General features: G+C 44.8%; 5 protein-coding genes across 6 annotated transcripts; 2 read left to right on the top strand and 3 right to left on the bottom strand.

The window, feature by feature from the left end:
* Nucleotides 1-21: 21 nt before the first annotated feature.
* Acbp6 (Acyl-CoA binding protein 6) lies at nucleotides 22-21,213 on the bottom strand. Of its 2 annotated transcripts, none has more exons than XM_065864613.2 (3): nucleotides 21,210-21,213; nucleotides 468-493; nucleotides 22-404 (listed from the first exon to the last, which is right to left on the bottom strand). In XM_065864613.2, exons 2-3 carry the CDS (start codon nucleotides 474-476, stop codon nucleotides 165-167), a joined length of 249 nt encoding a protein of 82 aa, XP_065720685.1. In that variant the 5' UTR covers nucleotides 477-493; nucleotides 21,210-21,213; the 3' UTR covers nucleotides 22-164. The 2 variants fall into 2 exon arrangements, with proteins under 2 accessions (XP_065720685.1, XP_016924630.1); XM_017069141.4 differs by lacking the exon at nucleotides 21,210-21,213 and adding an exon at nucleotides 16,906-16,915 and having other exon boundaries at nucleotides 468-496.
* Nucleotides 1,153-1,503, top strand: Acbp4 (Acyl-CoA binding protein 4). The gene has a single exon (XM_017069139.4). The coding sequence runs from the start codon at nucleotides 1,189-1,191 to the stop codon at nucleotides 1,441-1,443; it is 255 nt and encodes an 84-aa protein (XP_016924628.1). The 5' UTR covers nucleotides 1,153-1,188; the 3' UTR covers nucleotides 1,444-1,503.
* BBS1 (Bardet-Biedl syndrome 1) lies at nucleotides 1,531-4,109 on the bottom strand. Its single transcript, XM_017069138.4, has 3 exons — nucleotides 3,791-4,109; nucleotides 2,518-3,585; nucleotides 1,531-2,000 (listed from the first exon to the last, which is right to left on the bottom strand). Exons 1-3 carry the CDS (start codon nucleotides 4,068-4,070, stop codon nucleotides 1,531-1,533), a joined length of 1,818 nt encoding a protein of 605 aa, XP_016924627.4. The 5' UTR covers nucleotides 4,071-4,109.
* On the top strand, nucleotides 4,777-6,823 carry msl-3 (male-specific lethal 3). Its single transcript, XM_017069247.4, has 6 exons — nucleotides 4,777-4,988; nucleotides 5,098-5,276; nucleotides 5,335-5,892; nucleotides 5,948-6,444; nucleotides 6,499-6,583; nucleotides 6,637-6,823. The coding sequence occupies exons 1-6, from the start codon at nucleotides 4,887-4,889 to the stop codon at nucleotides 6,752-6,754; spliced, it is 1,539 nt and encodes a 512-aa protein (XP_016924736.4). The 5' UTR covers nucleotides 4,777-4,886; the 3' UTR covers nucleotides 6,755-6,823.
* form3 (formin 3) lies at nucleotides 6,768-20,237 on the bottom strand. The gene is made up of 10 exons (XM_065864592.2): nucleotides 20,012-20,237; nucleotides 19,363-19,537; nucleotides 15,966-15,999; nucleotides 12,887-13,034; nucleotides 11,332-12,368; nucleotides 10,804-11,154; nucleotides 10,358-10,737; nucleotides 9,645-10,200; nucleotides 9,316-9,449; nucleotides 6,768-9,252 (listed from the first exon to the last, which is right to left on the bottom strand). The coding sequence occupies exons 1-10, from the start codon at nucleotides 20,192-20,194 to the stop codon at nucleotides 7,304-7,306; spliced, it is 4,947 nt and encodes a 1,648-aa protein (XP_065720664.2). The 5' UTR covers nucleotides 20,195-20,237; the 3' UTR covers nucleotides 6,768-7,303.
* Nucleotides 21,214-27,968: the final 6,755 nt, after the last annotated feature.

Raw genomic sequence — 27,968 nt, 5'->3', positions numbered from 1 at the left:
TAAATTTGGAATTAAATGCGATTTCATTCATTTTAAATGCAAAGGTGTTTTGTTTATTATAAAATTACAATAAATACATAGAGTTACAACAACTATTCACATGCATCGTTAGAAGGTTCACAGGAAAGTGTCTAGGACTAGGGTTTGCTAGGGAAATGCACTGCTTATTCGTACTGGGGAGCGTACTTCTTGTAGACCTCAATGTAGTAGGCCTTGGCATCGTCGGCGGTCAGACCGGCCTTGCTCTTCCAGGCGTTGTAGCGGGCCTTCTTCTCCTCATCCTCCGGCTCCTCGATGTTGCAGTCGCCCACGGTGGCCTGCTTGTAGTAGCCGTAGAACTCGAGGAACTCCTCCTTGCTGGGCAGGTTCTTGAAGTTCTTGGCCTTCTCGACGATCTCCTCAAACTGAAAGTCCCAAACGGAATTGTTACACATCCGATCGGATGGTTTTGTGGTTGTAAAACTTACGGTAAGCATGTTGGTAGCTAGTTGATTTCGGCAAACAAAAACAATCTGTGCGGATTTCGACGTGAACACCGTTTATATATTGGCAAACATGGCTCACGCCTTTCGCTAATCTTATCAGGCCCCCACTGCAATTGTAGTTCCCACTTGGGCTTATCGGAAAGGTATATATATTTTGGTAATCATGAAAAGTGAGAGTTCCTTTTAGGTGCACTGAAATATATAATTAGTCAGACGGCAGCTTATCAGCGCTCTTGCACTTGCCAAAAATTGAGTGAGCCATATGCACAACGCTATGTACCCATTATCTGGTTGATTGATTAGGCCGAGCCGCAGCATATACTAAAATCTGGATAGTCAACGGGGCAATATCTTAATTAATGGCCAGCCCCGATTCTCAACAGTCATCCACTATGCTTTTACACATAATTCACGTGAGTCAGCACCTATCATATGTTATCATGGTGAAGTCGTACGATCTGTTACTAAGAATAGTGGTTCGGCCTTCTCTGGAGATAGCAGTATCTACCTTTAACGTTTTAAACAAAAATATTAATTAAAGTTCCTATACGGCGGTTGCGGTCTCGAAATATAGATATAATATTGGGCAATGCACCTTCCGTATTTAAATTAATTGAATTTCGTAATATCAACTGAAAGAGGCCTATAAAAGGCAGCCGTCGGAGGGGAGATATTACTTAGTATCACTCGTAAATCCAGCAACATGGTCAATTTTGAGGAAGCCGCCGAACTCGCCAAGAACTTCTCCAAGAAGCCCACCGACTCCGAGTTCCTGGAGTTCTACGGTCTGTTCAAGCAGGCCACCGTTGGGGATGTGAACATCGACAAGCCCGGTGTCCTGGATCTCAAGAAGAAGGCCATGTACGAGGCCTGGAACGCCCACAAGGGTCTGTCGAAGGAGGCCGCCAAGGAGGCCTACGTGAAGGTGTACGAGAAGTACGCCCCCAAGTACGCCTAAGACTTAGGATTATTCTTCATCTGCCAAATAAACTCGAAATCTTATTATGAAAATCAGAAATCATAGTTGCGTATGTACCTATCCTGTTTAGAAGGCTGCCTCGGATTGGGGCATGGAAACGGCGGCTGCGATGAGGGGCTTGGCCTGACCAGCCTTCATCAGCATAACCCGAATCAGGGAGTTATCCGGGGTTAGGCTGGCCGGAGGCAGTTTGTCCATGGGATCCAACACGGCCACCACTTCGAAGTCCACTCGGAGGGGCACTCCCGGCAGAACGCTGGGTAGACGGGCCAGAGTCTGCGGAATAGTATAGTGCCGTCTGTCCGCGTGGAGAAGAACCACCAGGTTGGAGGCCATTTTAAAGGTGGACAGGTTCTGAACGGTGAGGTAGAGGCGAAACGCAGGTCCACTACCACAGACCTCGGCGGATAGTTTTACAGGGGCGTGGGTCAGATCCCCGGATATCGTGCTCTCCGAGGAGTTGATGGCATCGATGGTCGCCCGGGCTGCAGTGTGGCGCAGGCGCCAGAGCTCTACCTGAAAACTTCCATAGGTTGCTGGAACAGAGTAATTTAAACATTTTATCATTTAATATTTTATCATGTAAGGTAAAAAGAGTTTTTTATATTGAAACTTACTTTATAAAATTAAGACAAACTTTTTTTCAGTTTATAAAATTGGACAAATCTGGTAAAACCAATATAGTCTATAAAGAAATCTTGATCTTGCGATTACTCAGTTCCAGGATTTTCACTACCCTGAATCATTTTCTAATCTAAATTCATGGGTAATTCAACCGCTATCATATCTAGTACTTTACTTATGGAAAACCACCCAACCTAATATCAAAGACAATATTTTTCGATTATAGGGACAATCAAAAATTTTCTTAACAAATACACCACCTAAGAATAATATATTGTATTATTGTGATTTAAATTTTTGACGATTTCCACGCTATAAAAGTTATGAAGAACTCCAAAATTTGATACTAATTTTTAAAAAAGTTCCCGATATCTGTTTGTTAATCTAAATTTTCGACTTTTTTCTATCTCTTTCAAATAATAAACTTACACTTGGCCTGCTGCTTCTCCCGCGCCGCCTGCTCCACAAAGATGGAGCTCTTCTTGGGCTTGTCCAGAATCGAGGCATCCGCGATGGATTTGTGATCGCTGCCCGATCGCTTGCTCCCCATATCTCCTAGCTTGGGCTCAAACCGGGACACCCGTCTCAATATCTTAACCACAATCTTGCCGGACTGAGTGACGAGAGTGAGGACGTGATCCTCCATGCCCATCCGGCCGTACACCATGGCATCCACCGTCTCGTCCAGGGAGAACTCATCGACCAGGTAGCGCTGCAAATAGAACTTGACCACGCCCCCTCTGAGGGCGATGGCCACCAGGGTGAGCCCCAAGTGGATCATGGGCAGCGGAAGGAGGCAGACGGGCAGATCGGCCAGTTGCACCTGATGCAACAGCTTGCCGCGCTTCGAGTAGCACATATAGCGATTGTCCATTGTGGAGGCAATGATCGTCTGGTCGATGGGCAGGAGCAGCACTCCGGTAAGGGGAATGCCCAGCTTGAAGATCTCCTGTCCCTCAGATTGGGTCTTTCGCAGCAGATAGACACCGCCATTTCGTGTGGCCACCACAATGCAGAAGTCCGTCTCGAAGGTTCCCTGCACTGAGATGAGGCTCGGTACGGCGGTCTCATCGTCGCAGGTCCTGCCCTGAAAAACTAGGTTGAAACCCTGTGGCTCCAGGATCAGGATGTGTCCGGAATCGGTGGCTAGTACCAGGTGGGAGGGCGGATTGGCATCGCTGGAGATGCGCTTTAGGCAGCACATGGCCACGATACTGCCCACTCGACCCACCGGCGAGTCCTTGTGGGTGGCGATGAAGTCCTCGCGCTCCTCCTCGCTCATTTGCAGAAGTCGCTGTGATTTCCGCGACAGCTTGGAGTGGTCAATGTTCCGCAGGGAGTCCAGCAGGGCAGGATGTGAGCTCGACTTCATCACTGGCAGCTTGCGCCACACCTCCAGCTCGAGGTCCTCGGACTCCAGGGCGGGAATTGTGTACTTGAAGTAAGGCTTAAGGTGACGATAGAAGAGCACTGACTCGGCGATGGCCACTGCAATTACTGGAAATTTAAACGAATTAGTGGTGGAAGTATGGGTAGTAATATCACATCAGTTTTTTAGGATCCTTCGTTAGTCCATATTATAAAATAAAATACATTGATTATGTACAATTAGTTCGAACGTAATGGATAAGCTTTTCAGAATGGAGTAACATCATAGTCTTCTAATAAAATCACTTTTCTATGTAGTAGTACTTGCTCATACCCGGTGTTTTCGGTTCCGTTTCATCGATGTAGAGACTTTCGATGGCCGTGGGAATCCCCGGCAGAGGCTGCTCCTGCTTGAGCTTAAGTCCCCGGAAAACCTTCAAGGTGGCACTGGGCTCCTCGGCGTCGTCATCCAGCGAAATGTCCGCCGCCAGCAGACGGACATATCCGTCGCACTGGACATCGCTCAAGGCCATGCAGCTGGAGAGGGTGGTGAGATGCGGTGAAGGACTCTCGTCCTCCGTGTCCACATGGAGCCAGTTAGGAGCACCGGCCATTGCAGGATCTTGCGGATTAATTGGCTGGACAGAGTTAAAACGAACAGGTGATTTAGGACATGCCTTTGTTTTGGTTTTCCTTGCCCCTAGCAACCAGGATGACCGTACTTCTTTACTATACTGCTCTAGCTTTAACTTTTTCTTTTAAAAATCCAAAACTATTTAAGGTTCACCGATTCTTCTAAGATAAATTAAAATTTTAATTAACAAATCTTTTTTATTGATCATGCATGCCACAAACTCTATAATTGTTTAACCATTACGTTTGCAGCTGAACTTTTCAATAATTTGATATCAATATTAGATTTATTTTTGGTATATTTTCGAGAACAGAGATAAACAATCTTAATTATTAAATTATACTTTTATTTATTGTAACAACGTTATTTATTTTTAAAGCCAAAAAATATAGACCCTTTAGAAAACAAATTATAAATTCCCACCTTTTCATAAAATAATTTCTTAAACACGAAGAAAAAGGTGACCTTCCAATAACCTTATATGAAATTTTGGCCATTATACACAGCTGTCAGCTTCATTTAGCAATATTTAATTTACTACATTAAAATAGTTCGCGCCCAAAAATTAAATATGTTAAGATAACTTCGAAAATCGTCGTAGACATACGATACACTTCTAAAGGCAGGTTACGATAGATATCGGTGTTACCATAAAATTATTATCGTTATCGGCCAACCGTTTTTCGGGTATTTTTAAAGCCGTCTCAGCATCTGGTAGCACTGGAGCGACGCCAGAATTCAATATTTACAATTTTTAGAATTAAGTGAATTGTTAATCCCTCGCTTTGCCCAGGTGATGATGGAGCTGAAGGACGAGGTGCCGATGTTCCACAAGGGCGAGATAGTCCTTTGCTACGAACCGGATAAAACGAAGGCCCGAGTTCTTTACACCAGCAAGGTACGCACACACACACGCACACCAACGCGCATTGAAACGTCAAACAAACGTCAGAAGCGGAGTTTTCACCGCTAAATTTTCCATTTTCCCTGACCCATTTTCCCCGCAGGTTCTAAACGTCTTCGAGCGCCGCAACGAACATGGCCTGAGGTACTACGACTACAAGATCCACTTCCAGGGCTGGCGGCCCTCCTACGATCGCTGTGTTCGCGCCCCCGTCCTGGTGAAGGACACCGAGGAGAACCGCAAGTTGCAGCGCGAGCTGGCCGAAGCCGCGCAGCTGCAGATGTGAGTATGCACCTCGGTACCGCCACGGATTCCAGCTAAACCCACATTCCCATTGCAGCAGGGGCGATTACTCGTACAAAGGCACGCCCGACAAGCCGGTTGCTAAGAAGAAGCGCGGCGGACGAGGTGCCCACGCCGAGGAACCTTTGGTAGACCCACTGGACACGGGACACCTCACGGCCGAAAAGGAAATGCCGCCCACCCAGCGCTCAGCGGGCAACCGCACGCGCGACAACAGCGGTGGCAACAGGAAGGAGAAAGCCACTCCCGCCGAAGGCAGGACAAAGGCCAACCGAGGACGCCAAACAGACGTCGGCCATCATAATGAGCTCGCTGATCCCGCTGCCGATCGGTTTGTCCCCCAGGAGGATCGCATCATGATGCGCGTCAGCGAGCGGTTGCGGGAACTTATAGAGTACGACCGAAACATGGTCAAGAAGCTGGGCAAACAGCACGCCCTGCCCGCCCGCGTGCCCATCGTGACCATTATGGAGAACTTCGTCAAACAGCGGGCCGTTGAGCTGGCTATAGGCATCAAGCAGGACAGTTCGAGGGCCAGAAACACGCAGAGTCGCAATGCCCGAATGGAGCGGGAGTACGATCGGGTCATGTCCAAGTTGGTAACCATTAAGTAAATACAAATAGGAGCCTACTAACCCTTTGCTTTACAGCGTCTGCATGCTCAAGGAAGTAGTGGATGGACTTCGCATTTACTTCGAGTTCCACCTGGACGATCACCTGCTCTACAAGGAAGAGAAGGAGTACATCCACAACTACCTCACCGACGACAACATGCGCAACTGTAGCCTAATCTTAAACAAGTCGTATGACTTCATCAATCCTAGCGGCGACACGGAACTGGTCGCATTGGACGGCACGCCCGTGGGCGCAGGATTGGGCAAGACCAATGGACAGATCGAAGGCGGCATTCTCGGCGGCACCGAGTACGAGAAGCAGCTGCAGAAGTGCCTGCTCTACATTGTTACCAGCAGTGGCAAGAACACGGCACAGGCCTATGACCGCTCGTCGCCGTACACTGCCGCCTACAAACTGCCCATGGAGATGCGCGGGTTTCTCCACGAAACATTCAAGTGGCGACTTCTGTCAGCGGAATCTCCGCCGGAAAAGTCAATGGTCTTCGGCGCTCCCCACTTGGCAAGACTGATGAGTAGGTCGTATCCTTTTTCACCTTTCAGCAAATCTCAATTTATGTTGCTTTCAGTAAAAATGCCCATGTTTTTGAACGCCTCGCCAATTAGCAATAAGAAGCTGGAAGATCTACTCCCCCACCTCGACTCCTTTATAAAGTAAGTCTGAAACCTTCCCGGGCCTTAAGCCATCTAATATTATATCCTTGCAGCTACTTGGAGAACCACAGGGAGTGGTTTGACAAGGAGAATTATGCAAATTCCACCGCCGTGCACCAGGACGCATTGCAGCGGGAGCTGTTGGACTCCCTGGATGGCATAGCTGCTTAGCCTTAGTCGATCGTAGTTTTCTAGTTTATTTATTATGAAGATTAAAGCTTATGTTCTTTTATTTTTAAAGATTTGTAATTGTCGTTTTGGTTTCTTCAACTACACACTTTGTAAACAACGCGCTTCTATAAAAAAGTCTCCTAACGTGATCGTATAATCGAATAATGCCTACAACTATATGTTAAATATGGAAAATACGAGTTTAACATTTTTTATGCTTATCCTAAGTTTTAGTTGAGTAGTACATGCTAGTATTTTTGTCTTTTTTTTGTGCTCAAATATATTTAAGAGTTTGAAAGTTTTGTGTCTTTTGTATTAGGGATTCGCGGACCTTCAGTTGGAATGTGCAGGGAATTTTTTAGATTTGTATATATAAGTTCTCAAAATATTTCAACTGTAATATTTATGAGTGTTGATTTGTGTTTTAGATCCTGCATAGAAATTCGAAATTGTCGCATGGACGGCTTGGAGTTGGATGCATTCGCGTTTGTAACATGTGTAAACTAAGGACGTTAACTTGGACAAGGTCTGGACTGAACCCTGTGCCTCCTACTTCTGGCGCTTGGTGGCACTGCTGGCCGTGGGTCGCATAAAACTGCTGACGGATCGACTGCTGCTACTGCTCCTTTGCTGAGGACTCGAGGTGGCATTCATCCTGGCCTGCTGCTGCTGGTTCAGGGCATTCTTCACCAGCACCACGCTGCGAGCGGCGCTCATCCGGGATTGGGACTGGGACTGTGGCTGGGACTGGGACTGATTCTCCTTGAAGCTAGTGCTACCGTTGATGTTCGATCTTGGGGCGGTGTTGGACATCTTGCTGCGCACCAGGATCACACTGGGTCCCACGCTGGAGCCGCTACTGCTGCTCCTGCTGGCTGGCACTCCACGTCCTGGCGTAGGTCGCAGATTCTGGGCAGCCAGTGGCCTCTTGCTGGGCGAGGAGTCCACTGACACAGTGGCTCCCGTTCGCTGGACGGCAGGGAGGCGTCTCACCACCGTCTGCGTCGAGGCTCCACTGTTGATGGATGATCGCGAGGAGCGTAGGCTGTTCCTTGAACTGCTGCGTTCCACCCCAGCGAGGACCTGTTGCTCCTGCGGCGAGCGTCTCACTGCGGATGCGGATCTCAGCGGCGCCGTACTGGCCAGCGGCTGACCATTGGGCATGCGCAGCGGTCTACTGGCAGAGAGACTCCTCTTGACCGTTGCCGTTTGGTTGGCAGGGATTTGGTTTTGTGACTTGCTGGCTGTCGATCCCGGGGACCCGGAGCCCTTTAACCTAGCCTGCTGCAGGCGATCGGCCAGGCGACTGCCCATCTGGGTGATGCTGGTGGTCGTGGGCTTCTGCTTCTGCAGAGGACGCTGGCGGGCTGGAGTCTCGTTGACTCCCTCGTTGCAGGAGGAGTTGGTGCTCTCACCTTTTCCATGGGACGGGGTGTCGGATACCAGACTCTGGGTCTCCTCGAAGCCCTCGTCGTTTAGTTCGTGGTGACCGCTGGCGGTGAGCTTTAGCTTCGAGGGCGTGATCTCCCGCGGCGGACTCCAAGGTCGCTCGGGTGTTCCCGTAGGCGATTTGAGATTCCGGATGGCCTCCCTCACGTCCTCCTGGTTGATGGAGCTTATGTGGCGACCCACCTTCTCCAGCTTGTTAATCGTTCGCTCCTTTTGCTTGGACTTCTCCGGTGTAGGTTGCTCTGGCTTTGAGGGAGATGGCTTCGTCTCCGGTGTGCTGGTGGTCAGCAGCTCTTCATTGCCACTGCTGTAGTCCGTGGGTCTCTTGTAACGACGTGTGCGACGGGCCAGGGCATGGCGATCAAAATGACCCGGGGCATCCTGCTCTGCTGAGCTAATCTTCTCCTCCGCCGCCGCCTTAGGCTTATCCGTCATGCTCACCGTGACCACTGTGGTGGTGGGCGTGGCTATTACCCGTCGGCTCACCGGCGGTGTCTCTATATTATCCGCATCCACGTCTTTGGAGGAGGCCTGCATCTCGTTCTGGCTCTTGTGGTGGCTCAGCAGGCTGGCGAAGGTGTCATCCGACACCTGGGGCTTTGGTGACTTGGGTGGCAGTACTTGCTCCTCCGCTTTCGCCGGCTGGAGATCCCTGCTGGAAGATCTTCTAATATAGATCTGCAACCGCTCGTTGCTCATGTCTCTTTCGCCCAGTTTCTGGATCAGCGACTTGCGGCGATCCTCTTCGGCTATCGATTGGAGTGCTATGGGACCCGGCTGATCCTGCGACCGCTGGCGGCGGTACTGACGCAGTGCATCCTGGGGCTGGGCATCGGCGATGGCCTGCAGGTTGGCCACCACGTCCGTCTGCTCGAGCGTCTTCGAGGGCTTCCAGTCGGCGTAGACGCGCTGGTACCTCCCGGAATCCTGATCCGGCCTGTTATGGGAGTTAGTGGGATTAGTGGTCGTGGGCGTGTTCGTTGGCGTAGCCGTCGTCGTCGAAGGCAGGATCTTCTCCTCCGGCAAGGGGTCCAGTTTTCGTTCGTTTTCTGTGGACAGAGAGGGGTTGTATCTTGGGGTCTATACCCAATACATTGTAGTGGATATCTTACCAGTTTCGTTTTCGAGCGATCGCCGATTGGCATTGACCAGACGACGCTTGCGCCTGTACTCCTCATTCTGCTTCTCGTCGCTCTCGTTGGATTGCAGCCAGGTCTCGATCTTCTGGCGCCACTCACGGGATATTCTGGAAATGAAAAAACCATTATGCGATAATGAACAAGATCAAAATACTATATATTGAATATAGGCACAGATAAAAAGATGATAATATAGTATCATATATCATTTTTCTGTGAATGCCTTGGTTATTACTCTACTTAAAACTTTATAAATTCTTGAGAAATGTGTGTTTTGAAGTTACATTTTAAAAACCTCTCACCTCGGTTTCGCATCCTCGTTGACGGGCTGCGTCTGCGCAATCGCCAATCCACTGCCCGTGGGCGTATTCGCTGCCGTTGTGGGCGTGCCGGCTGCACTGGCCAACGGAGATTGGAGGCGCTCCTGTGCCTGCAGCTGAAGAAGAGGAGCCGGTGAACTGGCCCGCTCGCGATCCAGGCCAAAGTCAATGTTGAGCAAATCAGGTCGCTTCCGGCTGGAACTTCCTGAACGAGCGCGTCGCGCCCAAGAGCGATCCAAGCTGCCGTAGGCCGCCTTTCGCTCTCGACTGTTGTGTCCATCGTGGGGACCGGTCGAGCTACGCAGGAACTCCATGAGGTCATCCTCCTCGGCCAGGACTCGACTGCGGCGGCGCCTCAGGCTGCCGTTGGGGGTGATGTCCGGAGAGGCACCGTCCTGTTCCAGGCGGATGAAACCATTGCTGATCTCTCCGGATCCCAAGTGCCTGCGACTCAGGGCGGGACTGGCCCGAGGATCGAAGAGGGCATCGCCCAGGAAGGAGTGCTCCGAATCGGACACGGGAGTTCCAGCCTGACCAACTGTGAATTAAATAAGAAATTAATTGTCACCCTTATACAATTTTTAAAATATTGAAAATAATTTATTAGTTAATTTGTTTCACGTAAGCCGTTTCTTAGATAAACTCTTTAAGAAAGTTCCAAGTAATATATAAGCTAGGATTTAGGAGGCACTTACTCTGCCTGGCTCTGCGGGCCAGCTGCTCCTCGCGCTGTTTCCTCCTCAAAGTGGCCTGCTGCTCCTGCTGCTGTCGGCGTTCGTTCTCCTTGACCGCCTGCTTGAACTTATCACAGAAATTCTGGAAGATCTTGAAGCACTCCTCCAGTCGGAAGGTGGCCGCATCGTCGCAGAAGAACTCGGACAATTTGAGCCGCAGGGACTCCACCTGTTTCATGCCCGCCTGCAGGACGGCTAACTCGGATTCGGCAGCCTGCAGGAAGTCGGCCATTTGTTCCTTGATGTCCACATCCGTGGCAGGCTGCTCGATCTGCCTGGCTATCCTTCTGATCCTGCCATCGAGCGTATTAATTTCATTGTTGATCTGCTCTGAAGTTGTCCTTTAGGAAAAAAGAAAGAAGTAAGATGAGTCTGGGAACATTTAAAGGATTTACTAAGGAACTTACTTGCTGGCACTTTCAAGGGTGCTCAGTTGAGCTGTGAATTGCAGCAACTCGGGATTGCGTTTTTCCGCCTGAAGGGCCACAAAGTGTATGAGGTTCATTCCGGGCTTGTTCGCCCGGATGTCTGTGAGTTTTTGTAGTGAAGATAGCTTCACACCCGCCGCGTTGCCCGCATATCCGCCGGAGTTGAGGAAGTTGCCAGCCACAACGACCATGTAGAGGACCTCTTGGAGGGTCTTGTTGTTGAGCAGATCGTCGCCAGCGTAGAGCATGGCATTTATACAGGGCTCCAGATAGGCCACATTCGCTGCGAATTCCTCCTTGAGCAACATGCTCTCGATGCGCAATTTGTAGCTACAGAAAAAGAAGATATAATATTAATGATTAATATTATTGTGATCCTAGACAGAACAAATGTAATATCATATTTTAATTCATCTAGCAAACCTAACAAAAATATTGGCTTTTATCTTATATTTTTGATAATTATTATTATATAAGTATATATTTTTTACAAGGATAACTACTTACTTGGGAACCTCGAGCAGCTGTAGCAGGAACTTCTCGGCATTGCCCAGTCGTCCCTTGTCGCCGTTGAAACCCTTGAGCATGTCCAGCTCATCCACCTCGGGCATTATCTTCAGCAGACCCCTCAGTCTCTCCGCCCCGATATCCTCGTGGGCGCCCTGCCTTATTAACTGGATGATATCGTTGTTGCTGGTGCGGAATTGCTTCAGGAATATGTTGACATTCAGACTCCTCTTCCCGTCCAGCAGCGTGATCTCCGTGCTTTCCTTCTTCGCCTTCCGATCGAGGGTGTCGCATCCATTGGAACCGGAAGAGGCTTGGTTGCCATCTCGTCCCAGCTTCGGTGATCCCTGGGCACTGGCGGTTTGCAGGCAGAAGAGTCCCTCCATCTCGTTCCAGTCGATGTCCTGCATCGGACTGTCCTGGTGGTTGCTGGCCACGATGCTCCAGATGTTCTGCTTGCCCAGGACCTTGTTGTGCGGAATCTTGCCCCAGTTGATGGTCTTCATCTTGGCCTTGGGGGCGGGTGTGTCCTGTTGGGGCAGCAATATGGCAGTGGCCACCGCGGACTCCGCGGCCAAAGGATCCGGTGTCCTGGGGCGCGATGCCAGTTGCATCGAGGGCGGAGGCGGTGGAGGGGGCAGGGCGCCACCATTGATCATGGGCGGTGGCGGGGGAGGCGGTGCTCGGCCGTTTATTGGCGGAGGCGGGGGCGGTGGTGCAGCAGGGGCCATGGGCGCCGGTGGTGGGGGTGGCGGCGGCGTTGGAGCTGTCGTCTTAGCTGCCACGCCCACCGCCTGGGAGGGCTTGCGGGTGGGGCTGCTGGCATCGCTGCCGCGGCAACTCTGGCAGGCGAACTTCTGGCTACTGGGCGTGCGCAGCAGGCGCACCGAATCCTCGTGGCTCTCGAGGAGTATGGCGCGGTGGACCAGCCGCTCTGTGGTGTCCCAGATGATGTCGCTGAGCGGCTCCTTGGGATCGATGCGCAGCAGGTGCTGCAGAATGTTGAGGAATGGCACTTCCTGCGGCGTGTCAGCCACCTGTAGAAAATGGAATATAAAAGGTATTAATTAAAAGTTATTATAGGGAAATATAACTATTTAGAAGAATAGGTTTTTTTGGAAAATTGAATATCCAAATATATTATTATTTTTATAACTAACCAAAATATATTTATTTATGGATCTTAATAGTTTAATATTTATATATATTTAATTGTTAATAGTACATATATAATCTGAAAAGTGATAAACTCTAAACTCAACCATTAGGAAGTTTAATTTATAAGCATCAAACATATTTAATTTAATTTAAATTATTTAAAGACAAGCTAAATTTGTATATAATTTTAAAATTCGTGAATGTTTGTTCTCCAAGGAACTTCCTGGTGTTTGAATTTCTTAGTGGACATCATTAGCATATGTCCTTGATCCACCCGCATGGTCATAGCCTTGGTCAATTCCCAACGGCCACCTTTCGTATACGTAACACGCGTGGCAATGCCAGTTAAGTCGAAATAACGCATACGCTCTGTTGCACCTGTCGGCTCAGCACTCACCTGTCGCAGAATCGCGTAGAAGACATCAAGATGCGAGTTGAGATTGATGCCATCGGGCGCCTGAAGGCTCTGGGCCTCGTCGCATTCCTGCTGCTCCACGAATACGTCCAATTGTACGATGATATCGCCCACACTTTGTGCGACTTTTCTGTAATGAGATGAACGGACACCACTGGTTACTAGAGGGTTAAGTTCTGGAAAACCAAGCCATTCCGTCTGTCGGTCCGCACTAATTATTCAAGCCAGTTGCAGTTGGCAATTTGTAGCTTGTAGGTTTATGTTTGTTTTGTACGCCGTTGACAACTCTCGCAGCTTTTTAATTGATTTCTTATTAATGCAGAGGTATTTGCAATAAATATATATACAGATATATTTATGAACCCGTAAGGGAATGGGTAATGTCCACAAGTAGTTGACGTTGGCCAGAATCGATAGAGAACAACAAACTTCCCGACTGACATTGAGTAACCTCCGGAGGCTGCCAGAGTAAAAAAAGAGAAAGAATCTCCCCGACCCACTCACTTGAGATTCTGCACCAGTTGCAAGGCGGCGCAGCTGTAACGGGACAGCGAGCCGCAGAAAGTCACCCGCCGCTGCAGGTGCAACGGCGATGGAGATGGCGTCACGGATCCGGAGGCGGAAACGGATGACGTCGCCGAGGAGGCGGACTCCGATGAGAGGGATGGCGGCGGCGAGGGCGATGCTGACGACTCCACGTTGCCTGCCTGTCACAGCCTTGGCAATCAAACAGTTTTTAGAGGCACACCATTTTCATTTTGTTTTTTTGATAGCTTTTAAGCGGCGTGCAAAATCGTTAGCCTTGCGCAATGTCCTTGTTGGCAGCTCCGCTTTTGGCCTTTTGACAATTGATATCCATACATCGACTGGCACTTTTTTTTAATTGCTTTCCCAAAATCGCGGAATTGCGGTTCGAACGAGAGAACGGCCAGAATGGCAATAACGAGGACGAGACAGCCTGGCACGACGACTCATATTTGAGCTATGGCTTTGGCCTTTTGGCGGCACACGGAGAGCCTCGGAGCCTCGGACCAAAAATCCGAGTCCTTGTTGTTTTTGGCGGCCACGTGCTGCGCGCGCAGGAGTTTCCCGCAGTATTTGCGAAGCACCCAGCCCAGGCGGCCTCTTTTCTATTTAGTCGAGCAACTTCGTCAACATCCATCGGGCACATTGGACACCCGGACACTTGCACGTGATTATCCATTGTTTTGTTGTTTGGCCAGCAGTTTCTATTTTGGTCCGTCACGGAAGTTGTCACGGGTCTGCAGCGAGTTGCGGGGGCTCACTTGCAGGGCCGAGGAAATTGGGCAACCAAAACGTCAAATTACTAAACTTTAAACGGAAGCCAAAACTAACCGAGAGGAAGAAGTTAAAGCTGCCGTTTGAGGGCAAGAAAATGATTGAAGAAAAATTGAATTTTATTTATTTTACTATTTCGGTTGTCTTTTTACACTCGAAAAAATGCTTTTTCAAAGCAGAACTGTGGTTTGATATAACTTTCATCTTGAAAATCGCAATAAAGTTAATATATATTTTAAAATATGTTAATTTTGCAAGAATTTCAGAGCACTTTCGTCTTGGTCTTAAGAACTTTTATTCTTGAATTTATAAAATGAGATTACTTGATATTGGCTCTTTCCATTTTAAAGACTATTTATGGAAAACTGAAGGAATGATAAAAACTTTTACAGCATTTCTATTGTTTATTATAAACAGTTTAAAACGTAGTTGCTTTGCTAAAATTCAAAGTTGCGTAGAACGCACCCATTTCAAAGTTTAAGTACCTTGATCTTAAGAACATTGTTTTCAATTCAATTTCCTGCTTTCCAGACGCGCCATTAAAAATTTCAGCAATCAAAAATGTCTATTCTTGACACGGTTCTAATAATCCCCCTGAAATGCGATACTTTAGATTCTTATTTTTAGCAGACATTTATGAGTTTGACGGTAATTCGATACTAGCGCACATCCATCATTCTCGGAATGATAAACAACTTAGATTCGGATTTCGATTAGATTAGAACTCATTATGAAGGGAACAATTAAAATCAGCTTAGAGCATCTGGGCAGCTTCCAAGCTACGCAGAGTCGAGTATACAATAAATTTCAATGGTCCGAATGGTCTGCTCCCCACGAAGGCAGTCCCAAGTCAAAGCGCGTTGTGGCTGAATGAAAACGTTTAAAGCGATTCGAAATTCCAAATAAATTAAATAGCGTCAGAAACTACGCACTTTGTTGATGTGTGCGCGTTAAAATTTTAATAACAATAGAACCGAAGGGGGTCCTCACTCGAGAATGGAAAAATGACACAAGACAAATGGGCCGGGACAATCAATTAGTCAGCTCTGCTCCGCACTGACAAGCTGAGGAATCTGCCAATGTGGACAGCTTGTTTGTTATTGTTCGCTTTTGGGCTTGAACTATTTCAGAAATTAATTGAATTTGCTAGTTTCCCTCGTTTCCGAACCATCGACACAGAGCCACAAATTTGTCAATCGGAGGGCCATAAATAAACCCGTTTTGAAGGGTGAGTCGCAGAGATCCGACTAATTGATTTATTGTTGACTAATTAAATATTGAATTAATTGGTCGACTCGAATGAGGCGCAAATTATTTGCATAAGACCAGATGGGGCATTCAAATGGACTTCTCCTCCAGTTTGACGAATATTTGACAAGCATCTTGAGCGGTCATTAGCGATCCGCCCTCAGATCCTCTGCTTTTTTTAAAGTTTTTTTTAGCAGCAAATTAAAATCCACTGAAAATCAGCGAATACCTTGATCTTGTCTTGTTGGTCGTCTGCTCATGTAGTCGCATGCAAATTAAATGTGCGTCCGATTCGAATAAAGCATAAAAGCGGCAAACGGCAATCGTTAAACTGTTTGTGATACTCATTCGCTTGATTGTGGGAGACTTTCAGGGTTTTCCAACCAAAGCGGTCTTCACACGCTCGCATCGGAATATCAACGACGCCCTCAGCAAATCTAGGTGCTTAAAAATGTCTCGTCTTTGGGTTTTTATCGAGCGTCCTCCTGATCGCTGCACTTCAACTAACACTCACCTTAGGTTATTCAGCAGCGGCAAAACTTTGAGACCTGCAAGATAAAGATAGAAATTATTTATTAAGGGAGGTGTTAAGAAATAAATGTTATTGGAAAATACTAAATATATTATACATAAGATAAATGATATTACATGATAAGAATTTTTTATGCATTAAACGTTGTGGAGTTCTGGTTTTATTAAATTGCACATCTTTATAGACCTTACATATAGCTTCGTTATATAGGTAATATATATTTAAACTCAATATTGTACTAAATATTGTAAATTTTCATAAAATTGTGTAATATGATCCATAACTAATAAGATAATAATGAATTACCTCTTAATGGTTCCTAGGGTATGATAAATATCCAAATATTATTCTAAGAAGTATCATCTCTTCATGGGTTATTCTAATATTTTGCCTGGGCCTTTTGCCTGCTTGTGAGTAATGGAGAGATGATTCGTTGCCCCCCCCGAAAAGCGGGATTTCCATAGACAGCAAGTCAACTAAGGCCCGCCCAATGTCCCATGAATCCCGACCGACTTCCGGTCAAGCTCGTTTTTTCGCCTTTTTGCTTTTATTCGCGCACTCACCAATCAATTTATGCACTCTTACACAGAGGCACACTTCTATCCGTGAGTTGTAAATACAAGTAATAATAATAATAACAATAAAAAATTAATTGCGAAAAGCTCGTGAAAGTCGTTGTCGCTTCTGTGCTGTATGTCCCTCAGATCCCCTCGATCCGCCTTATTTGGTGCCTTGACGTTCATAATTTCGTTTTACGACTTCGCTCCGCTGTCATTTTATTTGTTTGAAATGGAAATCCATAAAAGGCGTACAATTAAAATGCGTGTGCGGTTCTGTGTGTGAGTGTGTAGTAAAAGTTTCTTTGTCCCGATCTTTGTTTTTTTTGGATATTCGGAAGTTGGGAGATCTTAACTAGAAGGAGAGATCGTTGATCGGTAAACTCATGCATACTTCAGTATATTATACTACATTCTTAGTATTTTTTTGTTTGAGTAGAGGTCAAGCTTGACCATCGATGCCCTGCAGCCAAAAGAGCGGGAATTTATGTACAACACAATTGTTAAGATCGGGGGGGACACGCCCAAGTCCACAATTAATTGTTTAATAACATGCCAGGCAAAGAGACTCAACTAACTCAACAGCTCGAAAATCAATTCTCGCAAACGATTTAAATACTTCACTCAATACAGTAAATCTGTTGATGATTTATAAATCAATTGAAATTGAATTTTGCCAGCGAAACAGTTGAGCAAATAAATTTATGGTCGACTATGGGAAAAACTGAACTGTTGCGTGCCAAAGTGGAAAATCATGGGGCATAAATCAGAGGCAGGCAAATGCCTCGCAGCCTGACAGATGACATACAGCAGATATGATGGCTATATGGTTGGGTCGGTCGGTGGGTCTGTCGGAGAATGGGAATTGGAATCACTCCGAGCCGATAATTGGGCACTTAAGTGGCATTAGCGAGAGCCTCGCAGAGTTTTTGAATTGAAAAATGCAAATATTTGCGGGGCGTTGTTGGCTGTTGTTCCTGGAAAGCCAAACAGAAAAGGCTGAAAAGAACTGAATCGACGGGCCGGAGACAAAGTCAAAGTCGGGCCAACAGCCTTGAAACTGAATACTTCGTTTCATTGCCAAACAAAGTGCGGCCGTTGCTTGTCAAATGTGTCGTTCAGGAATGCCCCAGGAATCGGTTTGGGATCGCAATCAGAATCAGAAAATGGGGGAGTTACGGGGGCGCTGACTTGCGGCGTGACTTACATTTTGTCGCAGCCGTTGAGATTTCGAATTAGTCTTGCTACTTCTTTGCTTTGTCACTGGGGTTCGGTTCTTGTAATGCTGAAAAAGCGCAGCTCAATTTATTTTAATTAAGAACAATAAAAAGGCCGCTTCTCGGTAAAGTTACCCCTGCACTTCCCCCCATTTTCAGGCAAGTGCAGCCACAGGCATTCAGTGCAACACATTTCGGCAGTGTTGCGTCTGCGCAGAAGGAAACATCGAAAGCAACAACCACCAGGCACGCACAACCGCGCGTGTGACAATCCTAAATCTTGTAATACTATTATGGAGTGTTTTCGAGTTTAGGAATATATAAAGAATAGGGTTAAAACTAGGGAAATTCTACTGTGTTGGAAGGGGTTCTCTAGGGGAGATGAGGTCGTGTTGGTGGTGGGGGAAGATTGGAGGCAGTTCATGAACTTTTAACAAGTAGGGACAACCCTGCTTTAGAGGGAGTGGCATCTGCCACTGACAGGATGTAAATGAGTCCCTTGTTTGTCAACAGACATCTTGTTACATATTAAGTACTTTTTGTTTATTGGGCGCTTATTCTCTCCTCTTGGAACTCATCTGAAGATGAGGCAGAAATAAATCTAAAGGGGTTCTGAGGCACGTTCAAAACATATTAAAGATCTAACTTCAAACACGATTTGGTGTACAACTCTTTGGATATGTATGCCAACCACCTAAAAATTTGTCACGTTTCATCTTGTTATCCCTTTGTAGAACAACTTTGAAACTATCATAAAACATGGACCAAACAACCATTTATGTTTTAATGTTCTTTGGGTATTCTTATAATCTATTTATCGTAATAATCTGTTTCTCTTAAGAACTACAGTCTTCCATAAAAAAGGTTTATGAAATCGAGTTAATCTTCAGATTACAGAAAATCACTTGCAAAAGTAGATCAACAAAGATCGATGAGATGGATAAGTGCATAATGGAAATTTAACGAGTCATTAAGGTGTAAATAATCATTAAAAAGTCTTGCAGTTACCCAGCGAATAAACGATTTCGTTTGCGAAATCTTTGTTTGGAATCAAAACGTCCTCAATGACCCGACAACTTTTGCCACAATTAATAAATCAGCTATAAGTATACAATGTTCGTTTGACCGATTTTCCCAGCTCCAGATCAAATGGCTCGCAGGGCAATTACTGGCTTAAAGACGCGCCTCTAAATCGCCGGCACGTGCTAAGGTTACTCGGCTCGACAAAGGCGATTTGCAATTTGGCATTTTGGTCTCTTCGAACCCATCATTATCTAACCTCAAGTCAACGAGCTGCCCCCGAGGGTCGCTGGTGTGGCTGCCTGCATTATGAAAACCGGGGACCTGAGTCTCTGCGACATGCAAACAATATATACATATTGTATTGTATGTATATATTGGCCAAACAAACAGTCGGGCACATACGGTCAAGGGCACTGGATCAGCGGGCAAATCAATCAAATCATTGAAATCGAAGACAGCACCAATGGCACATACAATAAAAGGGGAACGACCCGTTGACTTTTGCGGGTTTATCTCCACTGTTGCGAATTGAGACTTTTTTTCTTTTCTTTTTGGATATTATATGGTGGGAATCGCTCTCACCTATAAATTCGTTGCGAATGCGAATCCGCTCCTGTAAAGTGGCCGCCGAAATGATGACGCAGTTGATGAAGGCCAGCAGGGCGGCCTGGTAGTCCAGGGGAGGTTGGGCGGCGGCACTCGACAGCTCCAGTTCGTTGATGACAATCTTGAAGCGGTATCGCTGCTTCTTGAGATTCTGCAAGGGTTTCGAGATGGGATTTTACTTGGAGTTACTAAAATTCATGGGTTTTCCTAAATTTATTGTGAAATCGACTATGAAACATTCGAAATCCAATGATCTTTGACTAGTTAAAAACTTGTTGTGTAAAACCATAGTAGGTTTAGGGCTAACATGAACATGCTGTTGTTTTTACACATTTTGATCAATACCTATCATTAACCATTCTGTTTTACAATAACACAGCATATGAATATACAAAAACAATGTTAGCCAAGGGGAGTCCATATGGAGTTCCCCAATTATTAAAAAAAAATTACATCATATATATCATAGCTTCTTTCGAAAGCTTTGATCCTGATGCATAGGCTTCCAATAACTATAATATCAAATAATTCCTACACGGTTCATAAAAATCTGTCTTTTCTGGAATTTGTAGTAGTAGTCTTTCCCCCATCAGGTAGATGTAGTCCCCTCGGAGCCCCCACTTACCTTGTAAAATTCTAGGGTCTCGATGGCACGCGCGTAGCCATCGGGGCTGTAGGCGCACAGCGCCGAGAGCAGCTCGAAGACCTGCTTCTTGACCGTGGCATTCTGCGTGTCCAGGGCAGCGCCCAGCTTGGCAATGTAGTCACGATTCTCGACAATGTAGTCCAGGCCGATGCGTGAGTCCATCGTGGTGGCGGGTTTTTGGTTTGGATTTGGTTCTACTTTCTGGGGGCTTCTCTTCTCGGGGCTGATCACGTCCCCAGAGCGGACGCTTTTCGGGGGCAATCGGATCGAATCGGGGCGAGACGATCGATTGGGGCGGCTAGTTGCAATGGTTTCGGTTCTCGCATGGAATATCTAAGCAGTTCACGTCATGCCGAACGCTCCTCGTGCTCTGAATCTGAAAAGGAGGAGAATCGGAAAATTGGAAAATTCAGTTAGTTACTCAGTAACTGGGTGGAAATCGGGTTCAAGGTGTGATTGCATTTGGGGACCTAGGCCCTTCAATTGTCGCCCCGTCACGCGTTGTTCCATATCTTGTGGGCCTTGCAGACCAATACCAATACCCCCACTCCCTCCCAATACCGATTTAATTAATTTACGATCGGTTCTCTGGGCCTCAGGCTGCAATTGTCATAAATTAATTTGGACCGACCAATCGCCAGGGGGCGTAACAGATTTTGAATTTTTAAGATTTTCAATTTCTGATTTATTTTGGGTTTGGGATTACGTTTTGGAGGCACGATCAAAGGCAACCTTTGGCAATGGCGGCGGGTTCCGCCTTCTAGATCGACATCGGCATCTCAATTACCAGCAAACGATCTCGTTAATTTGTTTACACTCGCCGCAGTCGATACTTTCGATTAGTCGCCGTCTAAACTGCCGACAAAGTCTGTCATTTAGGTTCCCGCATATTAAAATCCGATTTTTCATTAAAATACAAAAAGGCCGATAAAATGCTTAACATTTTTGTTAAGAGCTCTGATCTCGAGTGGCACTTTGCGCTATTTGAAATTATAATTTGTGTGTGCGCTAAATGCTCATGTTATTGCCATTGTTGCTATTGTTTTGTCTTGTTTTGTCTTGCCTCATTGAGTTGACTTTTATGAAAAGCCGATAAAGGCTGGGGGATCCGATCGGCATCTGACATTCTAAAGGCGGCGCTAATGAAATCACATACAACGATTTCAAATTAATGGACAGACATCACAAAGTGACATCCTTGCGATATGCCTTATTGTCGGTCGTCACTTAACATGATATTTCCGATAATTCCCGCAAAGTGCTCTGGGATTCGAGTGGATGGATGGTGAATTCTCTGGAGGAAAACGAAAAACAAGTTCTCAATCAAAATACACAGATACATTTGCCACTTTGTATCTAGTTCTCTGCTTGGCTTTCTCATTGGAACCCAGCTGAATGTCGATCTACACTGTGTCACACAACTGGGCTATGAGCCTTACCAATTAGCGAATGATAGTAATCTCGCAGTTAACCTATGTAAATTTAGCTCTTTAAGGCTTTCAGTGCTGTTTTTACTGCGATCCAGTCGATAAAAAACAGGGAATTTCGCTATGGCATTGCGAAATAAAACAGATTAATGGGACAGATAAATATTATTTATTTTCATAAGAGGAGCTGATATTTTACATATGTCAGAGATTGGTTTAAATGATTATCTCTGTAGTATAGTATACGCTTTTGTAAAAGTTTGATGTGATAATTAGCAAAGACTAAAAAAAAGATGGAACAAATAATAAGATCATCTATTTATTTTATTGACCTTTAAAGAGGAATTATTAAAAAGGCTAAGATTCCTTAAATGTAAATTTTTTTGATAAAATTAGAATAACAAGTAGTCATTGAGAACTTTTTTGTTGAAGAGAGTAAATTTACTTAATGATAGAAATACGTTTTATATCTTAAAAGACTTTGCGCGTATACTTATCTTCCAAAAGCTTGATAAGGGTCATTTTATGTTTGATCTTGGCCATGGTAACTCTTTGTTATACACCACTTTCCATTATTTAAATTCATATTAGTTTGTCTAAAGTTTTGTGAGCTAGTGTGGATAGTCAAAACGTGCTGCGAATGGGCTCTAGATAACTTGGCTCAACACCCGCACACCGGCAGCATCCGAGAGTGATAGGACGATAAATTAATAATGCTTATCTCTAAACTGGTTCCATTAGCCCAACCAGCCGAAGTGCTGGACATCGCATTATTGTGGCTATTTATTGCAAAACAGCAGCCCCGCGTAAAATTGAGTTGTTGAAATACCGCGAAGGGGAACTCTAAGCTGCAAACTACCTCGCCTGGGAATCGAATTCGTAATGGAAATGGGGTCCAGCCGAAATGTTAATGAACCCGCCCATAACTAAAGGGGGAGCCTAATTAGAATTTGACTGAAACCCGACCCGGCAGCCCATTTATCTTGCCACAGAGTCGCGGTAAAAATCGGGGCGTTGACAGGCGCAAATGACTTGGCCCCTTTTGCCCCCTCCGAGAGGACAGGTGGCGACGCCACTGGCGACTCACTGGCGTCGTCAATAAAATGTCAACCACATGCCCACAAATTGCCCGCCCCGCGCTGCCATTGTGGAAATATTTCCGTCGTCATCGTCTCGCTCCCAGCCATGTTAAAGTGCAAGTAATAATTCACGAATTTCAAAAGTTTTCAGCCTCCCCCGTCTCGCGATCGTTTTCAATGTCTCGCGACATTATAATATTGTTGTATAAATTATGCTGAGCCCCGCGGGGCGTATGCCGAATGGCTAAATGTGATTAAATGTTGTGCAAAGCGCAGGTTTTCTGGGCTGGGCTCATGGAGTCAACAAAGAAACGAGCTGGGTTGGGCAGGTGGGTTCCGCTCATCAGAGGGAAAATGTCTGGTAGCTAGGACACTTGACCAACTTGGAGGAGGCCTAGAAAATCAAGACAAGTGCTTGAGGAGATCTAGAAAGGTAAACAGCCGAAGATCGACTACTGTGGGTCCGTTCCAATAGGCTCAAGGTCGTTCCACATGTGTGATGATGTTTTTTTCTGACCACCTGTAGCAAATTGTAGCAAATGAAGCTGCATCTTGGGGTTTTCTATCCACGTTTTTAACGGGTGTGTCTGCATCTCTAATCTCAAAGCAACTGTTGATTTGTTGCCCCCTAACTGCACAGTTTTCATAAATTTTTATTGAATTTTTATGGCTGCAGGCAGCCGTCATCGTCGCATTGAATTTGCATGTTGATGGATACACAAAAGCACACAAAATAAATAAACATAAAAAATAAAATAAACAGCCATTGAGAAAAGTGTTTTGCACTTCATAATAAATGCTGCTGATAAAAAATGCTACAAAAATGGAAACTTGGTGAAAAGTATCATTAGGCTAATGGCATAATTTATCCCTGCCACCCCAGCGAACATCTTGATCCCTTGGATCATATAGTTTAATCTGTGTTTGAGCAACTCCATTTGAGTTGTTTATAAGCTGACCCTTATCAACAAACGCCACAAACTGTGAGAATGTGTCTGGGAACCAAACTTGAAAACAGAACAGACTCTTTGTTGCAGCTTTTGATTTGAGAAAATTAAAATGGAAAAAAACAAAAACAGACAGAAGAGTCATAACACTTGACAACAGACGATGCCAGCAGCAGCAGCAATATCGCAGCACGGCAGCAACACGACGATGTCTCCGGCTTCGAGTTGCAATCAAAACACGATCTTGGCGCTCAGCATTGACCTTATGACTTCTAAAATCGGTAAAAACATCTTTACAGCTCCATGTGGCACTGCCGATGTGTTTCCAATATGAGCTAAAAATACGAAACTCAAGCTGCGAAGCGGCGTACTTGAAATTGGGATACATTTTATAGCCTTTATATATACTGCCATTTTCAATTCGATGGCGATGCGACTCATTCATGAAGCGAAAACGTGGAGAAGTTGGAGGGAAACTCGTACTCGTGAGCGGTGCAATAATTTTTAAGGATACTGCCTTGCACATTTTCGGTTATATGTCAAGTTTAAGTGGCAGTCGCGAAGGTCGTTGCAGCAACTCGAAGGCGTTGCAAATTGAGCAATTAGGGCGTGGCCGAGTACGCCTCATTTGCACTTACTTGACTTAATTCGTCAATTAGCCGGGGCTAAGGTAATCACAGACCAGCTGGCCAACTGGGAAACTGGACAACCTCATCCACTTCAGATCCACGGATTCCGATTCAGATTCAGATTCAGCTGCTCGTGGGCGTTCTCAACAGCCAAATTCAAGAGCCACAACAAAGCAAATAAGTTTAATGATTTCGTTTGTGTGAGTTGTATGGTCAACAAAGAACATTTGACTACGAAAATAAATAAAATGCAGCCCACGGGCCAGAAAAAAGGCGAAAAATTAGTTAAATAGTGCGTAGGTTTTGCATTTTGATGATGACCACAACGAGAAAAAGCAACCGCAAAACCACAGAGACCTCACAACTAGCAGAGCTCGTTTAAAACTAGATGGTTCTATTTTGGATAAGGATTGAGCTGTAAGGTGATGGCTCTGTAAAGATCGTAATTCCCAAAAATATTATTTTAACTGCCTTTAAAGATAACAAACAAAAATCTTATTACAGCTCGTAACAACAATATTATTTACCTAAATAGCATTTGTAAGCCTTTTATAAATGATTGTAAGTCCTAATATGTTTATTTAAAATTTGCGATCTGAAATAGGATATTGGATAAGTAAAAGAATCTTAAATTATCCAAATTAAAAACATCTTGTTCTGATAAGGTACTTTATAATTCTTTTAAGTTGAATCCATTCTTTTTTAATTTCAATTGTAGTACTGTTTTTATTTTAAAATCTGTTTTAGTTGTATTTTAAGTCACTACAGGAACTAGTTATCATGCCAGCAATAAGAGTAAGCTCCCTTCGTTGAAATAGAATGTTATATTTATATTAATATGAATTCTTTTCCTAGCCCCTCGACCCACTTAAAAATGGGAGATTATCCGTGACTTCTTGATTGGATTTCATTGAGTTTGCCGCGTGGCGCTAGTTGACATCTGACAGCAAAGCGGGCAGTGTCACATTTTCGGGAATAAACACTGGGGAACTCCCCCAACTCTGTTTGCCATTGATGAGAATTTATGAACGGTCTGTCTCACAGTCTTTCGGGTTAAATAGACTCAACTGGCAATGACGGGGCTCTGCACTTGGAACCCTATGAAAAACCCATCAAATGTGTCAAAAGCCGCTTCATTGGAAAATTTCTATTGTTTTACGGGCTTTCGTTTTCGAGTTTGGATTCGGGGGACCTTGCGTAAATGTGAAGTGTGAAAATGGAGCCAACAGGTTGGGTATTCAGGAATTGGGTCTTTGGTAAACCTATAAAATATAAGGCGCTAATGGGCAATTTTCACGCTTATTTACACAATGGAAAAGCGAAAGTTTTATTTATGGTGGGTCATGGATTGCGACTGTTCGTTCGCATGCAGCTGGCCAATCGATTCCATGTGCTGGAAATTCTACGGCCACCAAAGTGCATAAATATGTTCAAACGCTTGCACTTATGACAGCACCAAAGCAGCCAAAACATGCAACAAGTTTGGCCGCATTTACAGGTGCCCAAAAAAATAATAACAAATTGTGAGACAAACAAATGTACGTGTAAAGTGGTCAATGTCCACTTGAGTGCCCCAAAAAGTATCGAGAAAAAATATTACCTGGCATGCCGGCTCACCAGAGTCTCAGGGCCAATCGACAATGAGCGCTAATTATGCTGAGATCGCTTGCCAAAAAGGTTCAATGCACCGCTGCAACATTTCAAATCCCTTGTTGACCTTAACTTTGAATTGTCAAAATACAAAAGTTCAAACCGATTCAAAGCCCCGAACAATGAGCACAAAGCGCAAGGCACACAAAAGAAGTGAGCCACGGAAACCTACATATTTTGGCTTAAAGTCAAAAGGGTACACGGAAAATACAATTTAGATCACTTTGGATTTTATATGCTTATAGTATCTATCACGTTATGCATAGCCATGGTATTTTAACCCATGAAAATTAAAACTAATTAGTTGTATTTACATTTGAACACATTCAAAATGTGTAGTTTTTCAGATCAGTACTTTTCTTGCGAAATTGGGACAAAAGATAGTATCAAATTATATAACCCTGAAACTATAATATAATTCATGAATTTAAGAAAAATAAAGAAGATTTCCATTTAAACATATCCAAATGGAATTTAAATTTATTAATATTTTGTCTTGTGCACCTCTCAAGATCATATTGGATTTTATGTGCCAATAGATACTATCAAGTAATCATTTATCCATGATACTTCAACCGAAAAAATGCAGATAAATAATATTTCTATTTGAAAATTTTAAAAGTGATTTGTTAAATTGATCAATATTTTTCACAGTGCAGGTCTGATTCATTTGAAAAGTGTTGGCCATATGCAGGCTGCACAGATTCTCGAGTTTGCCGCTCGGATGGATTTGGATGCTGCTGCCACCGCTTTGACATTGACTTGTGGTTTCGGTTGCCGCCGCTGCCGCATTTCAAGTTTTCAGCTCTCAGCTTTTCAGCTGTTTTTTTTCAGTTTCCAGCACACAAATATATGTATTTAGTCTCTGTGTGTGGGCTGGAATTGTTTTCCTCACTTCATTCATAGAGTCGAAACTCGCGCTTAAATGATTAGTCAGCTTCTTGGCTTTTGGGGAGCAGCTCAGCTGGTTTGCAGCGATTTAGGTGCGATTCTTGCCACAGTTTTTTGCGTGGTATCCGTGTTTGTCCTTCACAAACATTTGTTTGGATCACAGCTCATAGCTCACAGCTTTTGTGGTTTGCGGCATCTGAGCTCGAACTTCCGCATGAATACTCGTACATCATACATGGCTTATCGATATATCTTGTTACTATATTTAGCCAGCGAGATTAGGCGAGTTTATCGCCTTTATGTTTCAGATTCTGTTTGTCATTGGATCGCCCACAAATGGCGGCAATGAGTCACAGAGGGAGAAATTCGTCGTCATCAAATAGTTTGATTTAATACATAGAGAACAAATTAAGCGGTCTTTGCTATTATAGCTTTTTGCATAAAAGATGAACTGAGTATCTTTTATTCATTTAAGAGGAACACATCTTAATCAAGACCCCGAATAATTAGGGATAGAAACAAGCTCAGATTAAATGTTTTCATTTTGAGAATTAGAATTCTTATTTATTCGAGAAGAAACGTTCTTGATATCAAAATAAAAACGCTCTCTCGTATTTTAAATTAGTCACTACATTTTTTTTATGCTAAAGTTGTTTTAATTTTATATCTATTTTGAAAATTCAAGATTGAATTGAGAAAGACCGAGTTTTAATAACATTGTATATATTTAAAATATCAAAATTTGATTTGATTGAGTTGATGAATGTAGTTCAGACCAGTGACAAATTGTAGATTCATTTACTCTCTGTGCAATCTACATTTAGTGTTAGGCAACCAGTTGCCATTTATGTAAGTTCAACATTTTGCAGATCTATCCCAAGCAGCTGCACTTGTCTATCGTTAGAACAACAAAGTTAAACAAAGCACGAGCTGCAGAGACTGCATAAATTATCTGTCGAAGGGGGAAAAAAGATATCAGGTGACAGGCGTGAAAAGCGCTGTTCTGACAGACAGACAGTCGTATAAAAAACTACGGGGAGATTAAAGGCCAGCCCAGGCACCTTCGCTACCTTTACCTTTCGGCCCCAGACTCTCCACTTGCGCAATTCCCCGATCCACAATTCACAATTTACAATCCCCATACCAACGATCCTCACAGCGCCAACTCGAACTTGAACTACATTGCATTGGACATCATAATAAATACATAATCGTAAATATAAAACCAGCGCCGAGTGCTCCCATTTCTTGGGCTGCACAGGCCACACCACGTGACTGGCGAATTTGTTGGTCAATGTTTGGGGGCCGTTGTT

This window comes from Drosophila suzukii, chromosome 3, assembly GCF_043229965.1.
Source record: "Drosophila suzukii chromosome 3, CBGP_Dsuzu_IsoJpt1.0, whole genome shotgun sequence".
NCBI classification, from domain to species: Eukaryota; Metazoa; Arthropoda; class Insecta; order Diptera; family Drosophilidae; genus Drosophila; species Drosophila suzukii.
This window is presented reverse-complemented; position numbering and strand designations above follow the sequence as displayed.

Bases quoted from the DNA above. Each gene is read 5' to 3' on its own strand.
- BBS1 (XM_017069138.4), bottom strand. From the start codon at position 4,070: ATGGCCGGTGCTCCTAACTGGCTCCATGTGGACACGGAGGACGAGAGT. The intron at 3,586-3,790 runs GTATGAGCAAGT...TTAAATTTCCAG, and splicing joins AACGGAACCGAAAACACCGG to TAATTGCAGTGGCCATCGCC. The intron at 2,001-2,517 runs GTAAGTTTATTA...ACTCTGTTCCAG, and splicing joins GGAGAAGCAGCAGGCCAAGT to CAACCTATGGAAGTTTTCAG.
- form3 (XM_065864592.2), bottom strand. From the start codon at position 20,194: ATGGACTCACGCATCGGCCTGGACTACATTGTCGAGAATCGTGACTAC. The intron at 13,035-15,965 runs GTGAGTGTTAGT...ATCTCATTACAG, and splicing joins CCGCTGCTGAATAACCTAAG to AAAAGTCGCACAAAGTGTGG. The intron at 10,201-10,357 runs GTAAGTGCCTCC...TTTAATTCACAG, and splicing joins GGCCCGCAGAGCCAGGCAGA to TTGGTCAGGCTGGAACTCCC.
- msl-3 (XM_017069247.4), top strand. From the start codon at position 4,887: ATGATGGAGCTGAAGGACGAGGTGCCGATGTTCCACAAGGGCGAGATA. The intron at 4,989-5,097 runs GTACGCACACAC...TTTTCCCCGCAG, and splicing joins GAGTTCTTTACACCAGCAAG to GTTCTAAACGTCTTCGAGCG. The intron at 6,445-6,498 runs GTAGGTCGTATC...TGTTGCTTTCAG, and splicing joins CCACTTGGCAAGACTGATGA to TAAAAATGCCCATGTTTTTG.
- Acbp4 (XM_017069139.4), top strand. From the start codon at position 1,189: ATGGTCAATTTTGAGGAAGCCGCCGAACTCGCCAAGAACTTCTCCAAG.